General features: G+C 38.0%; 1 protein-coding gene across 3 annotated transcripts in view; it reads right to left on the bottom strand.

Moving 5' to 3' along the window:
* Positions 1-24822, bottom strand: part of LOC134746186 (G-protein coupled receptor Mth2-like) — a 53696-nt gene extending 28874 nt beyond the window's left edge. For all 3 annotated transcript variants that reach the window (XM_063680505.1, XM_063680506.1, XM_063680507.1), the window contains exons 1-3: positions 24035-24822; positions 12207-12381; positions 7843-8034 (exon numbers count right to left, since the gene is read on the bottom strand). In XM_063680505.1, the coding sequence (XP_063536575.1) occupies positions 7843-8034; positions 12207-12381; positions 24035-24472 (805 nt within the window). In that variant the 5' untranslated portion in view covers positions 24473-24822. The remainder of the gene's footprint in view (positions 1-7842; positions 8035-12206; positions 12382-24034) is intronic.
* Between the last annotated feature and the right edge of the window lie 554 nt (positions 24823-25376).

Below are 25376 nucleotides of genomic sequence, written 5' to 3'. Positions count from 1 at the left end.
CATCTTGCTTCTTTGTTGTAAATTGTTCTGGAAATTTGTCTTTCAATGTAAAATAGAAACAATTACGAAAGGCGTTTCTTTTCATTGCTCTTTTATTGCTTTCAGGGAACATTTCCTGAATAAAGTTCCTGCAGAATGGGTTATCTTTTACGAAACTTAAGTATTAAAGTAGCATAAAAACAATAAGGCGTATAAAGTACATGTTTTTACATATTTACTATTAAGCTACGACTGTAGCATAGTTTTTCCGCTATGTAACGAACATGCTTCGTAGAAGCATATCGACAGTTTATTATAACTTAATAAGTAGTGGTACATGTACATGGATTAAACCAACCCATGTTGGTACATCAGAGTTAAATTATTTACATACATTTGTTCTTTTTACTAATTCAATTAGCGAAAATTAGCAATGGTGAATTGTCAATCATATCGGTGTGGCAAGCCGGAACTGATTTGCCTACTTTTCTTCATGACCTGTACCTACGAAAAGTGCTATTTTTTCATACCGGATATCCGGTGGAAATCGAGTTTATGGGAGCCTCATCACTACTCTTTTGATCACTTGGAATTAATTCATCACTTTCATCAGCGACAAATTGATTACAAAATAGATAGAGAACGTGTTTCTAACTACTATTTCCACCCAAACACTGTTGTTTACAATATTAAACCTATTTTAAAAGCTATAAATGTTAATACTGGAAACTTGTCTGTAGTGTTTGGGTTTCAGAAACCACTTGGTGCCAAATACCAAAGGAATTTACAACATATCAATTAGTAAGTGCCAAGAATTATTAGAACAGCAAGCAAGTTTAATTGTAGTTACCTGTTTTGGTACTCACTTTTAGCACTTTAGCACATACCACGTTTTCTGTGCAGGCTAGGGTGCATACATTTCAATAAAAATACGTAACAACAAGCACTTAAATCAGCTGCACCATCCCACTAACCTGGGGTTAAGCGGTTAAACCGTTAACCCAGTGTCAAATTGTACTGGCAACTATGGTAACTCCAGGTTTAACCGGTTAACCGCAGGTTAGTGAAATGGTGCAAGTGGCCCTTAGACATTTCATATAAACGCCCTTTTAATTTTCCAACAACATCACATTAATATTAATAATACCGTCCATTAATTAACGAAGGTACATTAGGATACTTTATTTATCATAGCTTGTCCACGCCCAGCCATGCTGCCTAATTGAAAATATAGGGCGGGCCTACTTACAAGTAATTAAGGGAAGGAAATGACATTTACTATGTGAAATTAAGTGAATTAATATAGGTGTGCCAACTACGTGACCACTGATTGCATGAGTGCTAATTAGTACTCCATAACACGGATTGTGCACAAGGTTAGGTTTTTAATGGTTTCCACAGCGTTTGCAGACTAGCCTTTCGAGGATATACCTAGACGATTTAAAGTAACATAGGCGTTAAATAAATGTCACGTAATATACTTATATTTATTTACCTAGATCTAGAGAAGTTAATATAAGTACATATTACCTATTACATTTACATTTATATATTTACCTCGACCTATTGTACCAGAAACTCCTGGTAATATTACTCAAAACAAAAGTAGTAAAACGAATGCTTAGAATGTTTAATAAGGAGGTACCTAAGCCGCCGCGAAGCTAACCGCCTTTTCATAAGAAAGTAGCCCCCATTTTCCTTTCTGGATATTTACATTATAGAAAATATTTTTACACAGTTGGATGTTGGTATTTTAATCACAGCTGTACCTCTTAATCTGTTTTTTTTTTCGATAATTATTATAAGAGTTAGGAGCTTTAAAAAATGTATAAACTTTGTTTTTCGCTCCTAACTCTTATTCCCTTTCTCTTAATAATCAACAAATCGAAAAAGTCAAACGAAGGGGCATATATAGCTATGGTATTTTCCATAATGTCAACATCCAGAGAGGAAGATGGGGACTATATCCCCATTTGTATGGAGTAGCGGCCTTCCACTATCTTCTAAAATAGTTATTTGTTATACAAAGGTGCAAAGTTGTATTTTACCCGCGAGTGTTTAAACACACGAGAAGTAAAATACATTTGCACCCGTGTGTAACACAAAACTTTTCCCCTCACTATAGCGAGGAAAGTGCAACATCCACAGGCGTTAGATCATCTTCATCACTGAAATCACTCATTTTTTTATGATAATACGATATTATAACAGAAAACTCTGGAAGTTGTGTATTTTTACGTGTCGGAATCGGTGAAAAATTTTTTGTTGACAATGTTGACATTTCTGAAAATGCGTTTTGAAATTGCATCGACTCAACTTGTGCGTTCAGAATTACATTCCACATCATAAAAAAAAACAAATATTTTTTTATGGAATTTAAAGTTTATGACTTAAAATCATTAAATAAAGCTAAATTTGGTAATTTTTATTAAATTCTCAAACCATTTGTTTAATGATAATTAATATGGAACGAACCATTATTATGAGCGTTATACGTTTTTGTTATCTGTCAAAAGCTACTTAAACACGCTCCATCGAAGGTCAAATTACTTTCCCCACTAGTGGATAAAATGCGTTTTTCCCTGCTGGTTTTAAAGGATAAAAGACGGCTTTCCGAGCTAGTGAGGGGAAAATGCTATTTCATATGTCAAGTCAAGGCTTTCGGACGGTCGCTATATGTACGGACATTTGTCAAGAAATTCTTACGTCTCGGTCCCTGTAAGTACTATAAGTATGTATTTTCTATCTATCTAACTTTTGTTTAACGTCAACTGTCCAATAAAGAGCAGTTCATATATTTTCGTTAGTGTTCGTCTCCGACTTGACATTTCACAGAGTAACTTAAAAGGGTACAAAAGGGCCCAAGGTTATAGTGAAAAATCCGTTTGAGGCATCGATAAATGTAGGAGTTTCCAGTTTCTGATTCGACTTCTATTTGGAGAAAATATGTCAAGTTTATTGATAGCGTAAAGCAAAAATTAAAATAAATCTTTAAAAAAAGTAAACCTAATTCATAAAGGATAAAATAAAATATAATTCCGTTTTATATACGCTAGCTTCTGATACGTTTGAAGTCGGTGCCAAGCCAAATCATAAAAGTGTCAACACGATGTCAACCCGAAAGCTAACCCTGGTGGAGTTCGATAAGAAACCCATTTTTAGTTTTTCTTGCGAGTGATGCATCATTCTGCAAGACTCGTTCCTGTCTGGCCAAACTGTCATGTCACTAAATATTTTGCGCTTTGGGTGCGTTCCAAGTTTCAAGGTCTGGATCTGAAGCCATCAAGATTTGAGGAGTTAGACCTCATGGAACCTATCATCAGAACCAGACCTTAACACATTTGTTCCTTCAGAACTTACTTAACGAACATAACAAAGAGGACAAATCGCCAGTAGTGAAATATGCGTTTAAAGAGACCCGATCTGGTCATCATCAGCAGTTCCACTTTATCAAATGGCACTGTTTTGGATGAAAATGCTTGGTTTGTAGATGAAAATACTAAAGTTGCTATATTTAATATGTATGCCTGTAAGATTTGAAGAGTTCCCTGGATCCCAGCTTCAGAACAAAAACGGGACCAGCATGGGACTATACATATACTTACATTCAAACAAAAAATATTTTTCCAAATTGGTTTAGAAATGACGGAGTTCTGGGGTAACATACATACAAAAAAACGGTCGAATTGATAACCTTCTTTTTTGAAGTCGGTTAAAAACTAGCATTTTAATGTGGTATTTAGGGAATTCTTCGTACCTGAGCGTGACTCACATATCTTAATTAACCCTTTGTTGTCTTCGGTTACCGCGATAGTTACTCATGAAATAAAACTATGAAAACGGATTATATCGCGTATATTGAATTTATAATACATCCCGACGTTTCGAACTCTTTACAGCGTTCGTGGTCAACGGGTGACTGAGGAAAAATTACAAAATGCAAAAATACCCACATACTAAAATAATGAACAATCATAGACTACAAACTTTAAGGCTGGTTCTACATGCAAAATCGGTTCATAAGGCTAGTTATACACTATAATTATTTTTCAAGTAAAGATATATATATATACGCGATAAAAATAAACTATGCCGGCTCCAACCCTACACCACGGACCCGAGAAGATTTAATTCCCTAGGGTATCCCAATATGGGACCGGCAACAAACTCGGCGGGACACATCTTTTCAAAACATCAGAATGTCCAGCATCATCCAACACTACGGTCTCACAGTCTATGTCTCGCTTGCTCCTTTATCAGGTGGACTACAGGATCCCAAGCTGGTGGTAGAGAAAAGCCATCTTCCCTATTAAAGTTTGGATATTTCTTAATCTCAATGGCCTCGCGCAGCATTCTGGGTATGTAACGCTTCTCCTTGGCAAGAACCAGAGGCTTATCAAACTTGATTGAGTGATTGGCTTTATCCATGACATGCTCACAGACAGCAGACCTAGGTCGACGGTACTTGACATCAGCTATGTGTTCCTTCACCCGAGTGGAAATGCTCCGTTTCGTCTGCCCGACATATGATAGGCCACACTCACAGTCCAGCCTGTACACTCCTGCAGTCTGTAGAGGGGTATTGCATTTTACAGGCCTCAGGAATTGTGACATCTTCTTCATTGGCTTGAAATATGTTTTTATAGAAGCACGCTTCAAGATGTGGCTGATCCTGTCCGTGACCCCCCTGACAAAAGGCAGAATGGCAGGCCTGCGCTCGACTGTGGGGATCTTAATGTGGGACCTCTGGTTGACCCGCGGTATCCTGAGCTCGTTTGCCTGGAGCGCGCGCCTGGCATGCTGGAGCTCCGCGGCCAGATGCTGGTCATCACATATCCTCTGGGCTCTCTGAAACAAAGATTTGCCTACTGTAACAAGTTGACTGGGATGGTGATGCGATTTGCCATTTAAGTACCTATCAGTATGAGTAGGTTTCCTATACACAGTGCGACCTAGGGTGTTATCAGGATTTCTTTTTACCAATACATCTAAGAAGGGGAGAGAACAGTCTTTTTCCAACTCCATAGTAAATTTTATTTTGCTATGGATGGAATTTAGGTGATCCAAGAAAGTTGAAACACTACTTTTTGGAAGTATAGTAAAAGTGTCATCTACGTATCTTTTAAATATCTTCATTCATTTTATAAGGGAAATGCGACGGTTGTACTTAATACTTCAGATTATAACCAGAAAATTAGGGAATTATTAGCGGATACTACAACCTACAAACATGTAAAGACGGACCCGACTATGAAAGTATTGAAAACCACTAAAGAACTAATTAGTGATTACTCGGAGAGCCTTGATCTGAATGTTGCAAGTTTAGTTCCTGACTGCCCCGTGCCTCCAAAGTTGTATGGGTTGCCAAAAATACACAAACCTAGTGCCCCACTACGTCCCATAGTGAGCCAGATAGATGCTCCCACATATAAATTGGCTCAGTACCTCGCGGGAGCCCTCTCAGCATTACGTGGTAACACTAGCACGCATACAAAGGATTCTTACCATTTCATCGGTGAGATTAAAGACCTAACATTGACTGATGATGAGATCATGGTCAGTTTTGACGTCCAGTCGCTATTTACAAGCCTACCGGTACAAGACTGCATTGAAATTGTCAAGAAGAGGTTATGTGAGCAGAACATGTCAGAGGAATATGCTAAGCTGTTGGAACATTGCCTTACATCTGGCTACTTGCTATGGAATGGTGAATTCTATCTTCAAGTCGACGGCGTGGCCATGGGGTCTCCGGTGTCTCCAGTAGTCGCTGACATCTTTATGGAGGACTTCGAGGAGAGGGCACTCTCACTGGCTCCTGTGCGACCGAAGATATTTAAAAGATACGTAGATGACACTTTTACTATACTTCCAAAAAGTAGTGTTTCAACTTTCTTGGATCACCTAAATTCCATCCATAGCAAAATAAAATTTACTATGGAGTTGGAAAAAGACTGTTCTCTCCCCTTCTTAGATGTATTGGTAAAAAGAAATCCTGATAACACCCTAGGTCGCACTGTGTATAGGAAACCTACTCATACTGATAGGTACTTAAATGGCAAATCGCATCACCATCCCAGTCAACTTGTTACAGTAGGCAAATCTTTGTTTCAGAGAGCCCAGAGGATATGTGATGACCAGCATCTGGCCGCGGAGCTCCAGCATGCCAGGCGCGCGCTCCAGGCAAACGAGCTCAGGATACCGCGGGTCAACCAGAGGTCCCACATTAAGATCCCCACAGTCGAGCGCAGGCCTGCCATTCTGCCTTTTGTCAGGGGGGTCACGGACAGGATCAGCCACATCTTGAAGCGTGCTTCTATAAAAACATATTTCAAGCCAATGAAGAAGATGTCACAATTCCTGAGGCCTGTAAAATGCAATACCCCTCTACAGACTGCAGGAGTGTACAGGCTGGACTGTGAGTGTGGCCTATCATATGTCGGGCAGACGAAACGGAGCATTTCCACTCGGGTGAAGGAACACATAGCTGATGTCAAGCACCGTCGACCTAGGTCTGCTGTCTGTGAGCATGTCATGGATAAAGCCAATCACTCAATCAAGTTTGATAAGCCTCTGGTTCTTGCCAAGGAGAAGCGTTACATACCCAGAATGCTGCGCGAGGCCATTGAGATTAAGAAATATCCAAACTTTAATAGGGAAGATGGCTTTTCTCTACCACCAGCTTGGGATCCTGTAGTCCACCTGATAAAGGAGCAAGCGAGACATAGACTGTGAGACCGTAGTGTTGGATGATGCTGGACATTCTGATGTTTTGAAAAGATGTGTCCCGCCGAGTTTGTTGCCGGTCCCATATTGGGATACCCTCCTACAATTTAGGAGGGAATTAAATCTTCTCGGGTCCGTGGTGTAGGGTTGGAGCCGGCATAGTTTATTTTTATCGCGTATATATATATATCTTTACTTGAAAAATAATTATAGTGTATAACTAGCCTTATGAACCGATTTTGCATGTACAACCAGCCTTAAAGTTTGTAGTCTATGATTGTTCATTATTTTAGTATGTGGGTATTTTTGCATTTTGTAATTTTTCCTCAGTCACCCGTTGACCACGAACGCTGTAAAGAGTTCGAAACGTCGGGATGTATTATAAATTCAATATACGCGATATAATCCGTTTTCATAGTTTTATTTCATAACCCTTTGTTTTTATACACTAATAGGTGTGGCAGACTGACTGAAACGACAATATTCGATTAGTCGTTACCTTGCTAAGATGTCAATTAATTAATATCTATTTATTTTTGGATTATGGGGATTTTGGGAAAACATTATTTTATAACATAAACTCAAATTACTGTTTTCGTTGAAGCGCAAAGAATACAAGAAGTCTATATAAATTATATATAAATAAATTCCCTATTCAGATTTATACTTATACCATTAAATATTTTAGTTATTATTTAATCTATAACATTATTTAAACTGGCACCTGCACTAACACCACTTAATAAAAATAAAGATAGGATATCTTCTTATTAAGTTGTCTCTAATACTTAAACAGTCAACGATAATTTAAGATCCCGGAAAAAAGTTGTTTGTTAAATCCCCCGCAGTGCATTTTGAGGTACGATCAGCCGTAAAAGTGCATGACGACTTTATCAATGAATTCATTCTTAATTTCTCCATGCAATTTCGCAGCTCACTGTACGCCAGGAAGAGGTACATCATACCTCCTGAGCAGTGCGCAAACACAGCAGTGTGCCTCTCATTAGTGCGTATTTCACTTACCTACCGATAACAACGCAACCAGTCTTGCCTACTACGCTAAGAAGAAGTACGCCACAATAAGTCCCACCTAGAAGGCCATCAGCCATCTCCTGATGAGTAATTAATTATATCACTCACCAATTACAATGCAGCCTGTCTTGCCCACACCCACAGTCCCGCTGTGCATCTTAAGGTACGCCAGGAAGGGGTACGCCACGATAAGTCCAGCGCAGTACGCCATGAGGCACATCCCGTGAAGGTTCCGCAGCTCCGGGATGAACGCGTACACCAGGAACGTGACCAGGAGGAACGGAGCCGAAAGGAGGAGACCTGAAATAAACAAGTATATTCAATCCCAGAAGTGACATTAATTATTGGAACTTTTAATCTTATTTTAAGATAGTAGAGGCTACTTTCTAACAAAAGAAGTACCAATTATTGGTACTTTTCCATTTCGTGCTACGAGCTACGTTTCGTTGCAATCTTAAGTGTTCTAGAACCGTAAAAATGTAATCGGTACAATTCTTGGAATCGGAAAGAAACATTGTCATTTTCAAGAGATTTTAAGGGTACTTGAATAAGTACAGGAGAACCTCGATTATTCGAACTTATTGGGACAGAGACTAATTCGGTTAAACAAAAGTTCTGATAACCGAAATGTGGGTTTATTGGGACGAGATCAAACAAAAACAACACTTTTGTTTAGGTATACATATGAACAGTACAGTATAATAAAATTAAGGTTCAGATAATTAAAATATCGATAGGTACAAAGTTACAAACCTATTACTAAACCTACAACTATTCGTGTCCCTCTCTTACTCACATGTTAGAAAAAAGACACCAATAGTTGCCAGCCACATATTGCAGTGAAAATTTGGCCCGTCTACAGGCTTCTTAATAAAAAGCATCAACTAGTCGATAGCATTGCAAATTGCAAGTAATCAACGTTATCGCTACGCTAATCGTGGCTTTCAAAGTGCTACGGCGTAGCAATATCGTAGCATTGTCGTAGAGACAGGCACTAAGGCGCTATGGAGCCTATGGAGGCTTTCACAAGAAATATTGCAATATTACTAGAGCGGGATTCGAACTTTATTAAATTTTAATTTGACACTCATATTCATTTGACATTACACGCAGCGCATCTTGATACTCCAATGAATAAATTATGCAATTCGAGTTAAATAAAGATGAAATGTTTAAAATCGAATGCCGGTACATGCATGCATAGCGTGAGAGCCTGTAATTTAACTGCATGATACAACTGTTATTATGTAGCATTATCGGAACCAGTTTTCATAATTTGCTGCTATTGTGTTATTTAAAAACTTTATGAGAGAAGTTATGCAGTAGCTAGATTTTGTTTAATGTTTTGTAAATCATTCGTTTGCTAAAACTGGCATAATAAGATATTGCTAACAAGTAATAGCTATGTTAGTGTGGAGTGCATACCTGATAAGAGAAAATACTTCATTGCCGATGTCGATAATATGTAAATTTTTAGGGTTCCGTTAGGCACCCAACAAGAAAAGATAAGCAAATATATTAGGGTACGTAAAAGTGAAAGTACATGCGGCATGCGGTCGAATGCTGATAGCGACCCTGCGGCACCCCATCTAAAGCCGATTCGGCACTCGTTGGTGGTTTTAGACGGTAGTCCTCTGGTTAGTCCGTCATCCCTCCTGGTTCCCCCGGATCAGGTGGCATGCGTAAACGCATTTCCCCAACGTTAAAAAAAAACGGTTCCGTTAGGCACCCAACAAGAAAAGATAAGTAAATATATTAGGGTACGTAAAAGTGAAAGTACCTACATATAAGTGTGCACTGTACCTAAACTTTTACAATACTAATTAATTAAGGTACTTAATCGATTCCGATCCACTAGCTTTGACCACAATTTTTTTTGACGATACAGGAGGTAAACGAGCAGACGAATCTCCTTATGGTAAGATTTATGAACACTTCCACAAAGTTTACAGAAATACAAGGTCTTATTTTGAGCTTGCTGCCCGCTGCCTACTTACTAAATTATTTAGGTAAAAACATTTTTTCTCCTCAAATTTACAATGCAAAGGTTTAACAAGCGATAAAACTAAGCGTAATATAAGTTTTATGTGCCATTAACTCGAGGGTGCTGTGTTAATGACCCGAATAGATTGGCTTCGCCAAACATCGGTAAAACCTCGGCGAATCTATGGAATTTTGACCCACCACGCATAGGTAACCAAGCGGTTTGAGTTTGGAATTTGTTGTGCGAGAATACGGTATAAAATTGAATGTGTTTTCAAATGGCTGTGTTATGCATTGTTGGGAATTACGCCCTTGTTTCATTATACTAACATTTTTTTCCTTGCACCCCACAAACTAATGACTCTGGTCATGTGTAAATATTCCACTAGACTGAAATTTAATACCAACACCGGCAACGCAGCGTTCCACAAAAATGACGTCGCTCGGTCAATAGTATGCTTGAATATGCCTACTTAAAATGTATGATAAATATTCATAAGCTTATGTTATGTAAATAAATTTATTTTGATTGGCAGATTGTGAATTTATTAATATTCGACATATTCCCAACTACAAACACACAAGTCACACAACTGCAATGAGGGCTACCGCGTTTAATTTCGCCGCTAGGGGCGCTAGTGTAAATGGAGGTTTTTCAAAATGTCAGCCATAGAAGTTTTGGGGGTTTCAAGCTTTTTATCGGGAATTTTCACTCCTTATTCATAATTGTGGTAATTCTTTGTCCCTTTCATTAATCATAGTAAACAATAGATATAGCTCAATAAATGTTAATGGTTTAAACAAAAGTGCCAACTAAAAATATATGCAAAATTAAACAGGTTGAAAAAATGGCACATTTAGACGTTAAAATACCGTTGTGTATATAAGAACGTATTGATTTTATGAAAATAAGCATAGAAGAATTTTGAGATATGTTTTTCTGGACCTACATCTACAGTGGCGCCAACCGGCGAGCACAAAAATGGTAGCCCTCATTAGGGCAATTACCTATATGGGCTACATGTATATATATATATATATAGATCTACCGTTTAACTAACGGCAATTGTTAGATGTTATTTATAATATAACTATGGTCAGCTACGGACCGGCTCGGACCTATATTATTAGGGGTCATTCATTAATTACATCACACGTTTAGGGGGGAGGGGGTCAAGAAAATGTGACATGTGACAAGGGGGAGGGGGGAGTCACAAACTTTGGACGTCACATTAACTTATTTAAATTAATTTATTCGCTGTACAGTTAAATAACAAGTCTTTGGAACGATAATCGTTTTTAATCGTTTAATTTTCTTTCCTAATCTGTTTTGGGTTATTTATAAAACTACTAATATTTCTTTTGTCATAAATATTTAGATAAAATATTAATAATACTTAATTCGATTTGCCGATTTCATTGAAAAAGTGTGACGTCACACCAGGGAGGTGGGGTTTGCCAAATATGACCAAGTGTGACAAGGAGGGGGGAGGGGTAAAAAACCTCGAAATTCGTGTGACGTAATTAATGGATGAACCCTTACTATATTATTTATTGATTATTCGTGATTTCTTTATGCCATACGATTAAATAAATTTTAAGTGATTACAAATGTATCTTAGTCCCAAAACTCAGCTACGTTCTACTAGGAAACTATCGCGATAAACCACCTGAGATAAGGGGTAGACCTGTGAGATACATTGCGCGCTGCGCTAGTACGTATATCTGCAGTAGAACGCCGCAAAACTCATTCAACTGTTTATGATCTATATCTATACAGTCAGCTACAGAAATAGCTGCTTCCTGGCATACAACCTCCTATGCATGGGGACAACTATCTCTGCAGCTGATTGATGTACAATATATTATAAACACAGTTCCAAAACTGCATACCCACTTTATGAATGGAATTCATTCATAAATTGATCGCTGTACTTAACACGATGGAACAACGTAGGTAAACATTCGAGTTTTAGTTAACGGTAAGCATTTAAAATATCTTTCCAATGTTCAGACAAAGTTTAAATTTGCCATTATTGCTGACAAATTTACGTTCGACTAAGCAAGAAGAAGGGGAAGGTTTATTACAATAAACCGAATAAACGGTGAGGCCGCAAGCTGTAGGCGGTTATTAACGGAGACTATAAAAATGGACTTGTATTTATAGCCTTTAGAAGCGATTTGTTTTTCCGCCTTTTTTAAAATGAGAAATCAGAAACTTTACGCAAGAGCTAAAACGATTCACCAATTCAATGTGAACTATTTGGAGTTAATCATGGCATCAATTAGGCGACTGTTGTTGTCCGTGACCATTTATGTCCACGAAGGAAGATTGTGTCACTACTCACCAGCAGCGTACATGACGTAAGTACAACGTCTTGCTGTCGTCGTCGATCGGGACCTCAGCCGGATGGCATGGACCAGCAATAAGGTGACTGTTGTTGTCCGTGACCATGATGTCCACGAAGGAAGCTTGTATAATTACTCACCAGCAGCGTACATGACGTACAATGTCTTGCTGTCGTCGTCGAGCGGGACCTCAGCCGGATGGCATGGACCAGCAATAAGGCGACTGTTGTTGTCCGTGACCATGATGTCCACACAGAAGTAGCCTGGCTTGTGCCATTGCACGCGGCCCTCGACGTCCTCCATCATACTGCCGTTCTGCACAAAAAATAACGACTATTAGGTCACCTATTGTCCGTATAGTCACTTAGAGCCACTTGCATCATTCCCGGGTTAACCGGTTAAACCTGGAGTTATCATGGTTACCAGTACAATTTGACACTGGGTTAACGGTTTAACCGCTTAATCCCGGGTTAGTGGGATGGTGTAAGTGAACCTTAATTATCTTTATTTATATTTTATTTTGCCATGTGCCACTGCCACGATGTCATACTATTAAAGCGCTACCATCTTAGAGCTGATGCCCGGTCTTATAAGACCAGGCAATACAATGGACGACGTTTTCCTCGCGTTGCGTAACGGGGCGACCAACATTGTTTAGTAAACGTGAGCTTTTAACCTAAATGTTTTCTTATTTCCTCGGGGCCAGAAAAAAGCTTCACTTCATACGTAGTAGAAATTTGTCCGGCAGTAGGTCAGCCAAGGCTATTAAAATAAAATAATAATATATATCCCTATCTATTTATTTATATATTTATTGTACGTAATCTGCAGGTTAACAAAGCCATTTATGGGTCTTTTTTTATACTACGTCGGTGGCAAACAAGCATACGGCCCGCCTGATGTTAAGCAGTCTCCGTTGCCTATGTACGCCTGCAACTCCAGAGGAGTTACATGCGCGTTGCCGACCCTAACACTCCTCTCCCTCGAGCTCTGGCAACCTTACTCACCGGCAGGAACACAACACTATTAGTAGGATCTAGTGTTATTTGGCTGCGGTTTTCTGTAAGGTGGAGGTACCTCCCCAGTTGGGCTCTGCTCTAGATCTGGAATGACATCCGCTGTCCTGTGCCCTACCACACAAAGCGAGATGTCATTCACAGTGCCCATACCTCTCTTTTGGACGTAGTTTAAGAACATACCCGGGTCCAAAACAGCGCCATTGCGCTAGTTTTCGTCCAGCTCTAGTTTTAGTCCACTTGACGAAATTTGAATATTTAAGTAAGTAAACACTTTACCTGTTATTCGAAAAGAAAGGAATTACACATAAATGTGCAGTACAAAGGCCAACTTATCCCTAAGAGGGGTCTCTTCCAGTTAACCTATAGGTTCCTACCTTTTTTACGGTAGGAACTCAGGTAGGGAGCGAGTTCGTTTCGTAACGTATGGTATAATATAGGGTCATTGCGCTAGTTTCCGTCCATGCTCTAGTTTTCGTCCACTTGACTTTATTAGCAAATAATATGTTTCATTTTTAATTTTCTACTTGCGAAATATCATTTTTATTTAGATAGATATATTGTTTAGACATTTAGACATTAAGGATTGCAATAAGTCCAAATTTGTGCAGCAATGTAGGTATATATCGATTTTCGTTTTTTGCGGTGGACCCTCTAGTCTCTAGTCCGAAGCTCATATAAAATCTGACCACTAATGTGTTGAATATTCGGAAATCAAACTGTTATTGGCCTGCGTAGAATTTTGATCCGGAAGCTGAAGCGTTTCTCATGAATGGTTCCGGTGCAATGTTTGTTTTGCTGATTGTGCCCGAGGGGCAAAATTCTGAATTCACAGCGCATCCACTACTCGATAAGATATCCTAGGCAATTTAATATCAGGATAAGTTTTAGAACGCAGAACATGAAAGCTTTTTGAATTATGTGACACCACCACCCGTAGGTATTTAATCGCAACTTTATCCATAACAAAATGATATAGGTAATTATGATTTTCGTTATAGTTCCTCGTAGGATTCATCGGAGCGCTGAGATTGTCCAAAATCCAAAATGTGTGATTTGGCATTTATTGAGACAATTAAAAAAAAGTTTTCTTATTGTAAAATGTATTGTATTGTAGCCCATGACTTAAGAAGCTGGCTATAGGAAGAAGCTTTTTCACGACCATTGATTGTAGTTTGGTGTTCACTTTGGAAACTCTCCTCTCCGTACCTAAGTAATTCAAAAACCTAGCAAAAGTTATGGGGTGTTCACATGATTGACAAGCTACACAAATCTACATTGATAAGACATTGATACACTTATGTGGTATAATGAGAATGCCTGTGTGTAGCTCTTAAAGAGTTGTTATTCTTCTTTGATCTTGGGAACGGCACAACTCTACTTGCAATCTATAAGATTGTCAAGTAGATATAGATAACACTAAACTGCAAAAACAAAACCCAATCACTAACCCGCTTAAATGTAAGTAATAGTAAAAGTATAAAAACTACAAATACAGTACAAAGCCTGCACGAACAAACGTCTCTTTTTGGCCCAGCGGTTGACTAGTAGAGAATGCCTGAAGGTATTAAGGCCACCATTTGTACTTATTATTTTATGTGTAATAAAGTATAAATAATAATAATAAATAAAAAACTATCCTATGTCCTTTCTCTATTCTATACCAATTTCATCTCAATTAGATCAGCAGTTTAAGCATACATAAGCGACAGACATAGTTACGTTCGAGTAGGGATTTTGACATGTATTTTCTATTACTAGAAATTTGTTTGACAGTTAATTTCAAGATTTCTCGTAGCATTATTGAGAAAGTTTAGCGGATAAATGCTCTCGAATGTGCAACACAGTTGAAAATAGAAAAAGAAATTCTAGTGAAAGAAATGGGTATTGCAGCGACCATTTTATATCTGCCCGAGTTACGAAAGATACTTGAAAAGTGCTTGAAAACATAAAATTAAAAGGTGCATGGGGCCTGCATTGTACGACAAAAAGGAATCCATAGTACATTCAGTTTAAAATAAAAATCATATTGTAGTTTTTAGCACTTAAACGTGCATAATCGTAGGTAGGGAAGGTAAGTTGACTAAGTTGTAAGGAAATTAAATTCTACATTGCATGCTTGTCCCATAAATTGCAACAGATGGACGCTACGGTTAAGTACCTACCTACCGTTTGCTTACTAGGTATTGATGGTGAAAATTATGTTAAAGCATAACACAAATCAGAGCAAAACCTGTCTCGAATAAGTAGTAAAAAATATACATAGACGAGCGAGTAGTAAAAATTGCTATATAAGTATATTCAATAGTAAGTATGTAAGTAAATATTGCAACAATAATTATACATTTTACATACATGTAAAACTGCAAAGAAATTTAAATAATATATATCTAGGGCACATCCTAACCGAGGATCTCAAGGACGATAAGGACATGGAGAGGGAGCGAAGGGCCTTATCGGTCCGCTGTAATATGCTGCCGCGCAAACTTGGCAAGTGTGGCAACGACGTTAAAATAGCTGCCACGCTGCTGCAGCGCGTCCGGCATGTTTGCCGATGCGCGTGTGCCGGACTTCTACGCGGTGATAAGGGCGCTCACAGAACGAAATTTTGAAAACCATTTTTAGGGACCCGGATAGCCTATTTTTCCGATATTGGCTGCCCGTACACCGAGATGAGAATCAGAAGTAACGATGTATGATGTACTTGTGACATATTTGCAATTTATTTATTGTAAGTTTAGTTAAGTAGCAATTAGTGTTAAATAGTGTAATTGTAGTTATGTCTGTAAATTTTTCATGGGTGATCCTTGCCTGTCAATAAACGTTTTATTTTATTTTATTTCATTTATTATTTATTTAAAAGAAAAATAGAACCACAGAAGCGAGAAGCGATGTCATCCAGACAACCTTCGGGTAGCAGGAAATGTAGAACTCATACAAAAGTCAACAGGTAGTGCAAGGAGCTAAATATGGAGACTATTAAACACAAACACACAAACTACATACTACTTATATAAGTACTAAAACAAAACCTAATACTCAAATAAATATATAATATATATGTGTGTATTTAAAATATATATGTATATTTATACTTACATATATACAATATATAAAATACATAGTTTCAGCACATTTTTGAAAATGGGGAGATTAAATAGGTTGTTTTAATCTACATGTAATATAACATGTAAATATAACTTACTTAGGGGTACTTTTAATTCAGTTTCGTAAAAGTTTGAAAGCATGAATGCTCATACAATTGCAAAAACGGGGACAAGTATAAAACTTATTCTCTGGTACATAATATCCATGATTATTTCCTTGGGGAAAAACTCGGGCATGCATGAAAGTCTGGAGCTCTTCCAATAATGCCACAATAATACTTTGTCTCACTTATAAAAACTGTCCCATTTATCTAATTGCGGAAAACGCTGTCCTTGATTGCGATCCCTGTGTTAAATAATAACCGTTCCGATAACTAATTATTATATCATCAATGATTAATTAATTGCACAAATAAACATGTCATCATTATTATAAAAAGCATTGTCTTCGCAGCGTCAAAATAAGTCTCCAAAGGTACCTAATTAATTACATCATCATAAATAAGAATTCATGTTTCTATGCAGCATTGAGCAATAAAGCTCAATTCGTCATGTGAATGAATCAGAATCGCCAGTCTGGCCGTAGAATTCCAGGCTCTGTAGCTGTCTAGCTGTCGATAAGAGAAATATACAAATAGGTATTCAGTAATTTATTTACAGCTAAATGAACTGATTATTGACGTCGGCGAGCGGACTGTGATTTACCATTCTTAACTCAGAATTTTTAATGGTACTTAAATGGTTTCTTCGATGATGATGTAGGCTATGTAATGTAGCCACACAACATATAATGGTAGATGAAATATAGCACTGCCTACTACTTGTGCTGTGGTGTCCTAGCTAGACAAGCTACTAAATATTAAAACCTAGCTAGGATACCTACATCAACAAGTAGGTAAAAAGTTAATAAATTTAACACTACCGGAATTTTATATATTCTACTTTTAATACATAAATGACTAGGCTAAGTTTTTCTTTTTAAAGCGCGACACTATTCGACTCTTATCGTAGCAACTTTACTCCCTGTTTTGCTGTAACTCACGTAACACGTTACAGTTATTCTTTAGCTACAGTAAAATACGTATTATTTAGTGTGATGTTGAACAGCTGCGTTACTATTTACACAATCCACTCGATTCACACACTGAAAACATGCCGTAAATTAGATACTATTCGATTTACGAGATACGGCATATCTTCTCGTATTATCCGGGATGTCGGAACTAAAATTGATTCCCGCGCACCAAAAATAACCATTGGGAAGCCCATATTCCACTTTTTGATAGAATTTTCAATAATGATAAATTTTCTTTTTAAGATACTACACTTCAAGGAAAAGCATACAATGTGCTGCAAAGGCGTGGCTATTCAGTTGAATAAGAGAGACTCGAGTGTGATTGATTAGATGTATAGTATGTATAGATAGATGTATTAGGTTTTAGCAAAGATAGATATAACTCCGTAATAGATGGATACAGTCTAAGGAAAAAACGTGCCTCGAAAATCACGAAAATTTGATTCTCGATCAGAGGGCGCCACTAGTTTTGGCCTACACTCGTATAGAGGGCGTTGACGGTTTCGTTTGTTATTTATAATTTTAACGCATACCAGTGAAAGAACATGGGTCAAAATCATATAAATAATTAATGAAAATAAAAAAAATCATTTATCCATATTTAAATGCATTTTATCGTATTTTTATAAATATTTATTTTTAGTTTTAAAGTGTGTCGACAGATGGCAGTGAATTTACTGGGGTTACAAAATTTACTATGACAGTACCGCTCTTGTATAAGTTACTCTATGGTTTTAGAGAGCAAAAGGACTACGGACTAAGGAGAGGTTTAGAATTGATTTTAAATGGACAGGTTTATTTTGGCACTCAGTAGAAACGCCTGTTTATTTTAGTTGGACTTTTGATTTTGGCAATAAGAAACCACAATATAAAATACAGGCCAATGAGGGCTATCGTTTTTTTGCTCACCAGTTGGCGCCTCTGTTGATGGTGGTCCAAAAGACTAAACAACAGCTGTCAGTCATTGAAGTGACAAGTGACATTTGACATTTCGAACTATGGAAAAGACCACCATCTACACTAGCGCCCCTAGCGGCGAATTCATACGCGTTAGCCCTCATTGCCCAAATTGCCAGTAGTGATATCGGATCGCCAAAAACCGCTGCAAATGGTGTTAAAGCTATGAAAATCGGTGCGATTGATCTTTAGTCAATATAAATCAATTTGACCCGAAGCACCAAAAAATGAAATAAAAAGGAGAAGAGTTATGACGTCATCTTTTTTATTTTATGGAAAAAAATATATTTTTGTTCAGAAACCTATCGTGTGTGGTATTAAATGAAAGGGCATTCTGAGCCAGTTCTAAAAATATATCACATCATTACATTTCAGTCACGTGTTTTAAATAAAAATATTTTTCAAAACATACCAAGTTTGGGCTCCTTCAGATACTGTGGAAAACTAAACAAACTACTATACTAACTGATGAAAACGCGCAGTTAAATGATTATAATCATTTAACTGCGCGTTTTCGTTTACATTACGGTTATTACGTATAATTTTATGATTAATATGTACCGTATCTACAGTAGTTCCATAAGTCTCGTAAAATAGGTACTGAAGTAGAACTGTGTTACTTTGTAATATTGAAAAATAAAAATATTAATCAAATTATTTTCAAAATTGCTTTCTTGGGGGTTAGATATGAGGGTATCATTTGTGGTATATTGTACCAAAAAAAATCTGCCATATCGTATCTGAAGTAGCCCGAACTCGGTATGTTTTGAAAATTATTTTTATTTAAAACACGTGACTGAATTGTAACGACCTCATGTGGTCGCGACCCTCAGCCATGAGGAACCGAGGAAGAAGAGAAATGTAATAATGTCATATATTTTTAGAACCGGCTCAGAATGCCCTTTTATTCACACGATAGGTTTCTGAATTCAAATTCTTTGATTGATTTGATCGGTTCTCTTTTTATACAAAAAAAAGATGACGTCATAACTCTTTTTTTTGTGCTTCGGGTCAAATTGATTTAAATGGACAATCGCGCCGATTTTCATAGTTTTAGCACCATTTGCAGCATTTTACTGAATTTCGGGGTGAACCGTCAGGACTACAGTAGATTATAAGACAAGTAAGGTGAGTAAGGTTGCCAGAGCTCGAGGGAGAGGAGTGTTAGGGTCGGCAACGCGCATGTAACTCCTCTGGAGTTGCAGGCGTACATAGGCTATGGAGGCTGTTTAACATCAGGCGGGCCGTATGCTTGTTTGCCACCGACGTAGTATAAAAAAAAAGTTGTGGCGAACCTCGAAAGATGGGAATTGCGATACTTATCTAACCGCCAGTTTTCATGAGCTTTGTCGCTATTTTAGTAAGTGTAAGTATTCTTAGGTTATTACTTATTGTCGTGGAATATCAAATGTTATGATATGACTAATTCAGTAACATAAATATTTTCATAGAGTCTCTCAACACGTTTGCTAGCCCTACAATGGTTGGCCCCTACATAAACTCTTGAACATGTGGCATCAGTTTATACCATCTTTTGATTCCCGTACACTTTGATAGATTTTTCTCAGCGTATGGCAATTATCAGCCACAGCGCACGCTGCAACGCGCCAGTTGAAACAATAAACACATTGGTTTTACACCCACGTCCGTATTCAGAAAGAATATTCAATGGCAATGTAATACCAATTCAATGTGACCTTAAGGGCCACTTGCGCGTTCCAGGATAAAAATGTACTGTTAACTCCAAGTTTAAATTGTTAACTTCGAGTTAGTATTGGCTAACCCTGAACGTGCAAGTGGCCCTAAGTCACCTTACGAGTAAGTTTGCCCCATCAACGGCAACTGAGAAAACAGTTTGAATTTGGAATTCGTAGGGCAAGAATATAGAGTAGGTAAGTACGTAAACAATAAAATGACTTTTCCAATCGCTGTCACGGCTTTTAAGGCGGGATTCCACCAGTGTGCGGCATTGTGCGGTACAAGCATATTCAGTACAAAGATGCTTGTGCCGCACTCTGGTGGAATCCCGCCTTAATGATTGGTGGGACAAAAGTGCACGTACGCAGATATTCGAAAGCGCCGTAAAATCAGCGAGTACTTTGTGGCATTGTTTGATACAGGGGTTCCAGAATAATGCCTCAATATATTCACACAAGCGGCATTAAGTCTAAGGAGAGACTTTGCCACCTTGTGCGTGTTCTACCGCTTGTACAATGGGCTGTGCTCTAAAGAATTGTTTGACATGATGCCAACGGCCACTTTCTATCACCGCACCGCTCGCTGTCGGCAGGGTGTTCATCCTCACACCCTAATAGTACCTAAATGGTCGCGTACTGTGCGGTTTAAGAGGAATTTCCTCCCCCGGACGCTTCGCCTGTGGAATGAGCTCTCTACCGAAGCTTTCCCGAGGGGCTACAGTATGGGGACTATGGGGTTCTTTAAAAAAGGAGTGTATAGGTTTTTAAAGGGTCGGCAACGCGCATGTAATATCTCTGTGTTACAGGCGTCCATAGGCTACAGTGACGACTGCTTGCCATCAGGCGGACCGTATGTGGTATAAAAAAGGCACTTACTAAAAGATACTTAGGCCAAGCGAGCACTACGATTTTTTGTCGTGCGATAATTTTGTCGCAGAAATGCAACGTATGTGTTTATATGTCAGTGCGCGCATATACGACAAAAAAATGTATTACAGCGCGATTCTAAAATCGCGTCACAAAATTTTTAATCATAGTACGCGCTTGGCCTTTTGTTATTTGATTTAGCATTCCAAGCTTAAACCACAAACCACAACAAGCTGTATGTTATTTTCAGAATTTACAAATCCTCACTTGAACTTCTAACTTCGGCACGTAAAATGGGAAAACAATAAAATAGCCAATGTAAATATTAGTAGTTGTCAAAGGTTATGTTTTCAATATGCACCCTGTTACTTTAATAAAGTGTTGCGCAGAAAACGTGGAAACACCAGAAAATACGCCTGCATGAGCTTATACGCTGCGCGCCTAAATATTACGTATTGGCTCGTGTAGTTAACAACTTCTGTAAACAAATAGAATGTAAGGTTATTTATAAATCTTTTCTAAATTATATCAAAGATAGATATAACTCCGTAATAGATGGATACAGTCTAAGGAAAAAACGTGCCTCGAAAATCACGAAAATTTGATTCTCAATCAGATGGCGCCACTAGGTTTGGCCTACACTCGTATAGAGGGCGTTGACTGTTTCGTTTGTTATTTATAATTTTAACGTATACCAGTGAAAGAACATGGGTCAAAATCATATAAAAATAATTAATGCAAATAAAAAAATCATTTATCCATATTTAAATACATTTTATCGTATTTTTATAAATATTTATTTTTAGTTTCAAAGTGTGTCGACAGATGGCAGTGAATTTACTGGGGAATTTAATATGACAGTACCGCTCTAGTATAAGTTACTCTATGTTATATCAAAGATAGATATAATGATTATATTGAACTATTATTAAAAGACAACGATGTTTTACAAGTGGGTGTGATACTTTTGTAGGCGGGCGTAGAGAGCTGGCAATACGGAAAGGGCAGAAACCTACTGCATTTTTGATGAAAATAAAACTACTGTGTACCTACCTACTAATACTATACTGATTAGGTACTAAAATAACTAGAAATACAATAGAGTTAGACTAAGATAAGTCTGCAACGATTTTGATAGCATACGCAGGCAAGTGTTATTATATAATACGTCATAATTTCATATAGAAGTTTGACATTTAAAATAACAGTTGCACTGCGTGTGTTATCAAAATCGTTGCAGACTTATTTTGGTCTAACTCTACAAGTATTATACTTTTTGATAGACTCGACGCAACGTTGGGAAACCTTGTTCTGATGACATACTGTGCCAAAAATCCACTCTTCGCTTACTCAGTGAGTTCGCTCTTCTTTAAATTGCCGACGCAATTTGCCATTGTCAACAGACGTCGTCGTTTCCTTATCTCGCGTGTTCAAATATTGAGTCGCGTGGTGATACTTCCTTTAACCATGGTGACCGCAAACCTTATTCTCGGAACATCACTCAAATAAAAAGAGAGAACTTGCTTTGGTCTGTTGATCGAAGAATTTATAAAATAATCTTCTTTAACTTTTATCTTTGCAATAAATATAATTACAGAAGTCAGAAAATACACTGCTACAAGAAGGAGAGCTAGTGTGTGTGTTTGAAATTTCTCGCTGTGCATCATGCGTGTTCTGAGATTTTGTTTCGCAACATCAATCTTCTCATCCCACAGTTCAAGACGTTGCAGGACTTGCAGGGCATTACCTTCCCAATGACAGCTTAGATTTCCTACTTTACTCGTAAACTGTTTACTTTAGGCGATGACTAATGATTCAAAATTAGATGATCGTGCCAGTGACACTACCAATTTTAATCCTACTCCTATTACGATAGCGTCACCTCAGTCGAAAACAAATTAAAATATCTTGTAGGTGTAGGTACTTCAAACCTCAAAGAACATTTTTTTAAATTTCCTTTTCCCTTAAAATACCTCATCATCATCTTCCTCGCATTTTGCCACGGCTTATGGGAGCCTGGGGTCTGCTTGACAACTAATCCTAAGAATTGGCGTAGGCATTAGTTTTTACGAAAGCGACTTCCATCTGACCTTCCAACCCAGAGGGGAAACTAGGCCTTATTGAGATTAGTCTGGTTTCCTCACGATGTTTTCCTTCACCGAAAAGCGACTGGTAAATATCAAATGATATTTCGTACATAAGGTCCGAAAAACTCATTGGTACGAGCCAGGGTTTGAACCCGCGACCTCCGGATTGAAAGTCGCACGCTCGTACCGCTAGGCCACCAGCGCTTTGTAACTCGACTCGACACATCGTAATGGCCGTACTGGGTGTACTCGTTGGCCTCATACCGATACCTAATGGTTAAAATTTCTTCAGGTCTTTTTTAATAATACCATGGAAAGTAGATAACTATAAGTTCCTACATTCATATATGTACATATAGCGTCGTAAGAAAACTAACATCACCATCCGTGAGGTCGATTCAAATTTAACAATTTGTTGTGGTTTTGAACTGGTTTTGACACGACCTTGACGATCGCCTTGGTGATTGGCGCGCATCTCACGCACGACTTTCACTTCATTTTGAATTGGTTTTGACACGACCTTGACGATCGTCTCCGTGATTGGCGTGCATCTCACGCAAGACTTTCACGTCATTTCGCATGCACCAATCAATAAGTTGTATATTGTATGCACCAATCAAAATAAGATCAAAACCGTAATAATTTGTTAAAAATAGAAGCGTCTTGACTTGTAGAACTTGATTTCCATCGCATGGGCTTGCCTAATTTTCACGCAGGTTTAGCACTGTTCCTTCAGCTCATGAATAAAAGCAAGCCAAATTAGCTCTGGCTTGCCTACGAAGTAAAACATGTATGGTGTGGTAGGGCAGAATACGCAGTTTCACGCTACCTTTCATTTTCTTCTTTAGTTTATTGTTAACTTAGTAATACTTCCTACTTACTCAACACCTTCAATATAATTATTATTTAAATTCATAATTAATTAACTTAGCCCATCAAAATCGTGCCAAACACGGGATAGTGGCCGGCGGGTTTTCGAGGTCCAAGACTTGGATTTTATCATGAACATTTTGCCACTACTAACATTATAATATAAAAAAAACTAACCGACCGGGTTTATATTTGATGTAAGGTGTAGACCAGGTATTTAATGTAAGGATTTATGTACTTTGTACCGGATCCTTTCCTTTTTTTCCATACCGTGTTGAAAAAAAAAACTGACCTCTTGAATGTAAATTCCTTCGCCCCACATCGAGTCCACCAAATACCGAGAATCACACAGCTTATTGTTGTACATATAGAAGAAATGCTCATGTGCTTTTATGTCCAGGCTTTCCCTGTCTTTGAATATCTGTGGACTGAAGGGATTAATTTCCTTTAAGTCATAGTCCGTGCATTGCCCATTGATGAAGAGTTGACCGCTTGGGCAGCACTTCCATAAACATGTACGTCCAATACATGGACAACCAAGCCTGACAGTCTCATTGTTTTCTTGAACTTCGTACCACGAGCCTTCGGCATACTCTACCCCATCGTAAAATATTGAATTGTTCTCAAATTGTTCACCATATGTAATGTTCACACTCTCAACTCTCCTACACGGTTCACAGTTTACACTGCACAGTAAAATTAGCGGAAAAACTATCAATGTTTTGAACATTGTTAATAACTTAATTCACGGAAAGACAAAGAAAGTTGACTTGTTTACAGTCTTAATAACATATCTCACAATAACATTTGACTGCACTAACTGATAGTATAAGTTTTACAATAATAAGAAACACGAATTTTCTTAGTATTTGAAATGACTAACAATATTGCATTAAATCAAATCGTTTACGCCTTATCACAGTAGATACCGTGTTATCTGGCTACTCGTGAGGTAATTCAATGTATCATTTTTTATAAGTGCGCTATGATGATAAGAGATAAGTATCGCGATCTTTGGATAGTCCGCGAAAGGGCGTGAGGCGTGTGTATAGCGCGCCGGTTGATCCCCGACTGCCGAGGTGCCCGAGTTTCCCTCATTATCCCGCACGTTAATACTATAGACATAGACCGCGGGCCAGGAACAGATTTCCATGACCAATCTCCTCCCGGGCGAAATGCTCGTATATTGGTTAAAGGCTATGTAAGATGAACCCTCGTGGACGTCAGCTGCCGCTCCGTTTGTGGGTTGAGGAATGGCAACCACCGAAACACGTAAAAAAAAATAGCAGTTTAATTTTAATTTTTATAATTTTAATTTTAATTAAGTAATTTGATTGTTATTTGTATTTAAGCCTTCCCTTATTTATTTTTTACATTGTGTTCACTAGTCCATCTACTGGGCCTTACTGAAAATCAGCGTCGCGGAGTGTGCCATGTTGGCTCACACCGTGACACCAAGCTGAGTAAGGACCATTTAGCGCAACCTCATTCTGTTTATTTATTTCTAGTTTTAGTATTATGTCATGTTGTGCTAATAAATGCTTTTTCTTCTTTTCTTTCTCTAGTAGCATTTCATCAGGCATTTCAATAAACTACGCAACTTCAATTACGCATTACGCATACTTTGCGGACAT

This window comes from Cydia strobilella, chromosome 12, assembly GCF_947568885.1.
Source record: "Cydia strobilella chromosome 12, ilCydStro3.1, whole genome shotgun sequence".
In the NCBI taxonomy this organism is placed as follows: domain Eukaryota; kingdom Metazoa; phylum Arthropoda; class Insecta; order Lepidoptera; family Tortricidae; genus Cydia; species Cydia strobilella.
This window is presented reverse-complemented; position numbering and strand designations above follow the sequence as displayed.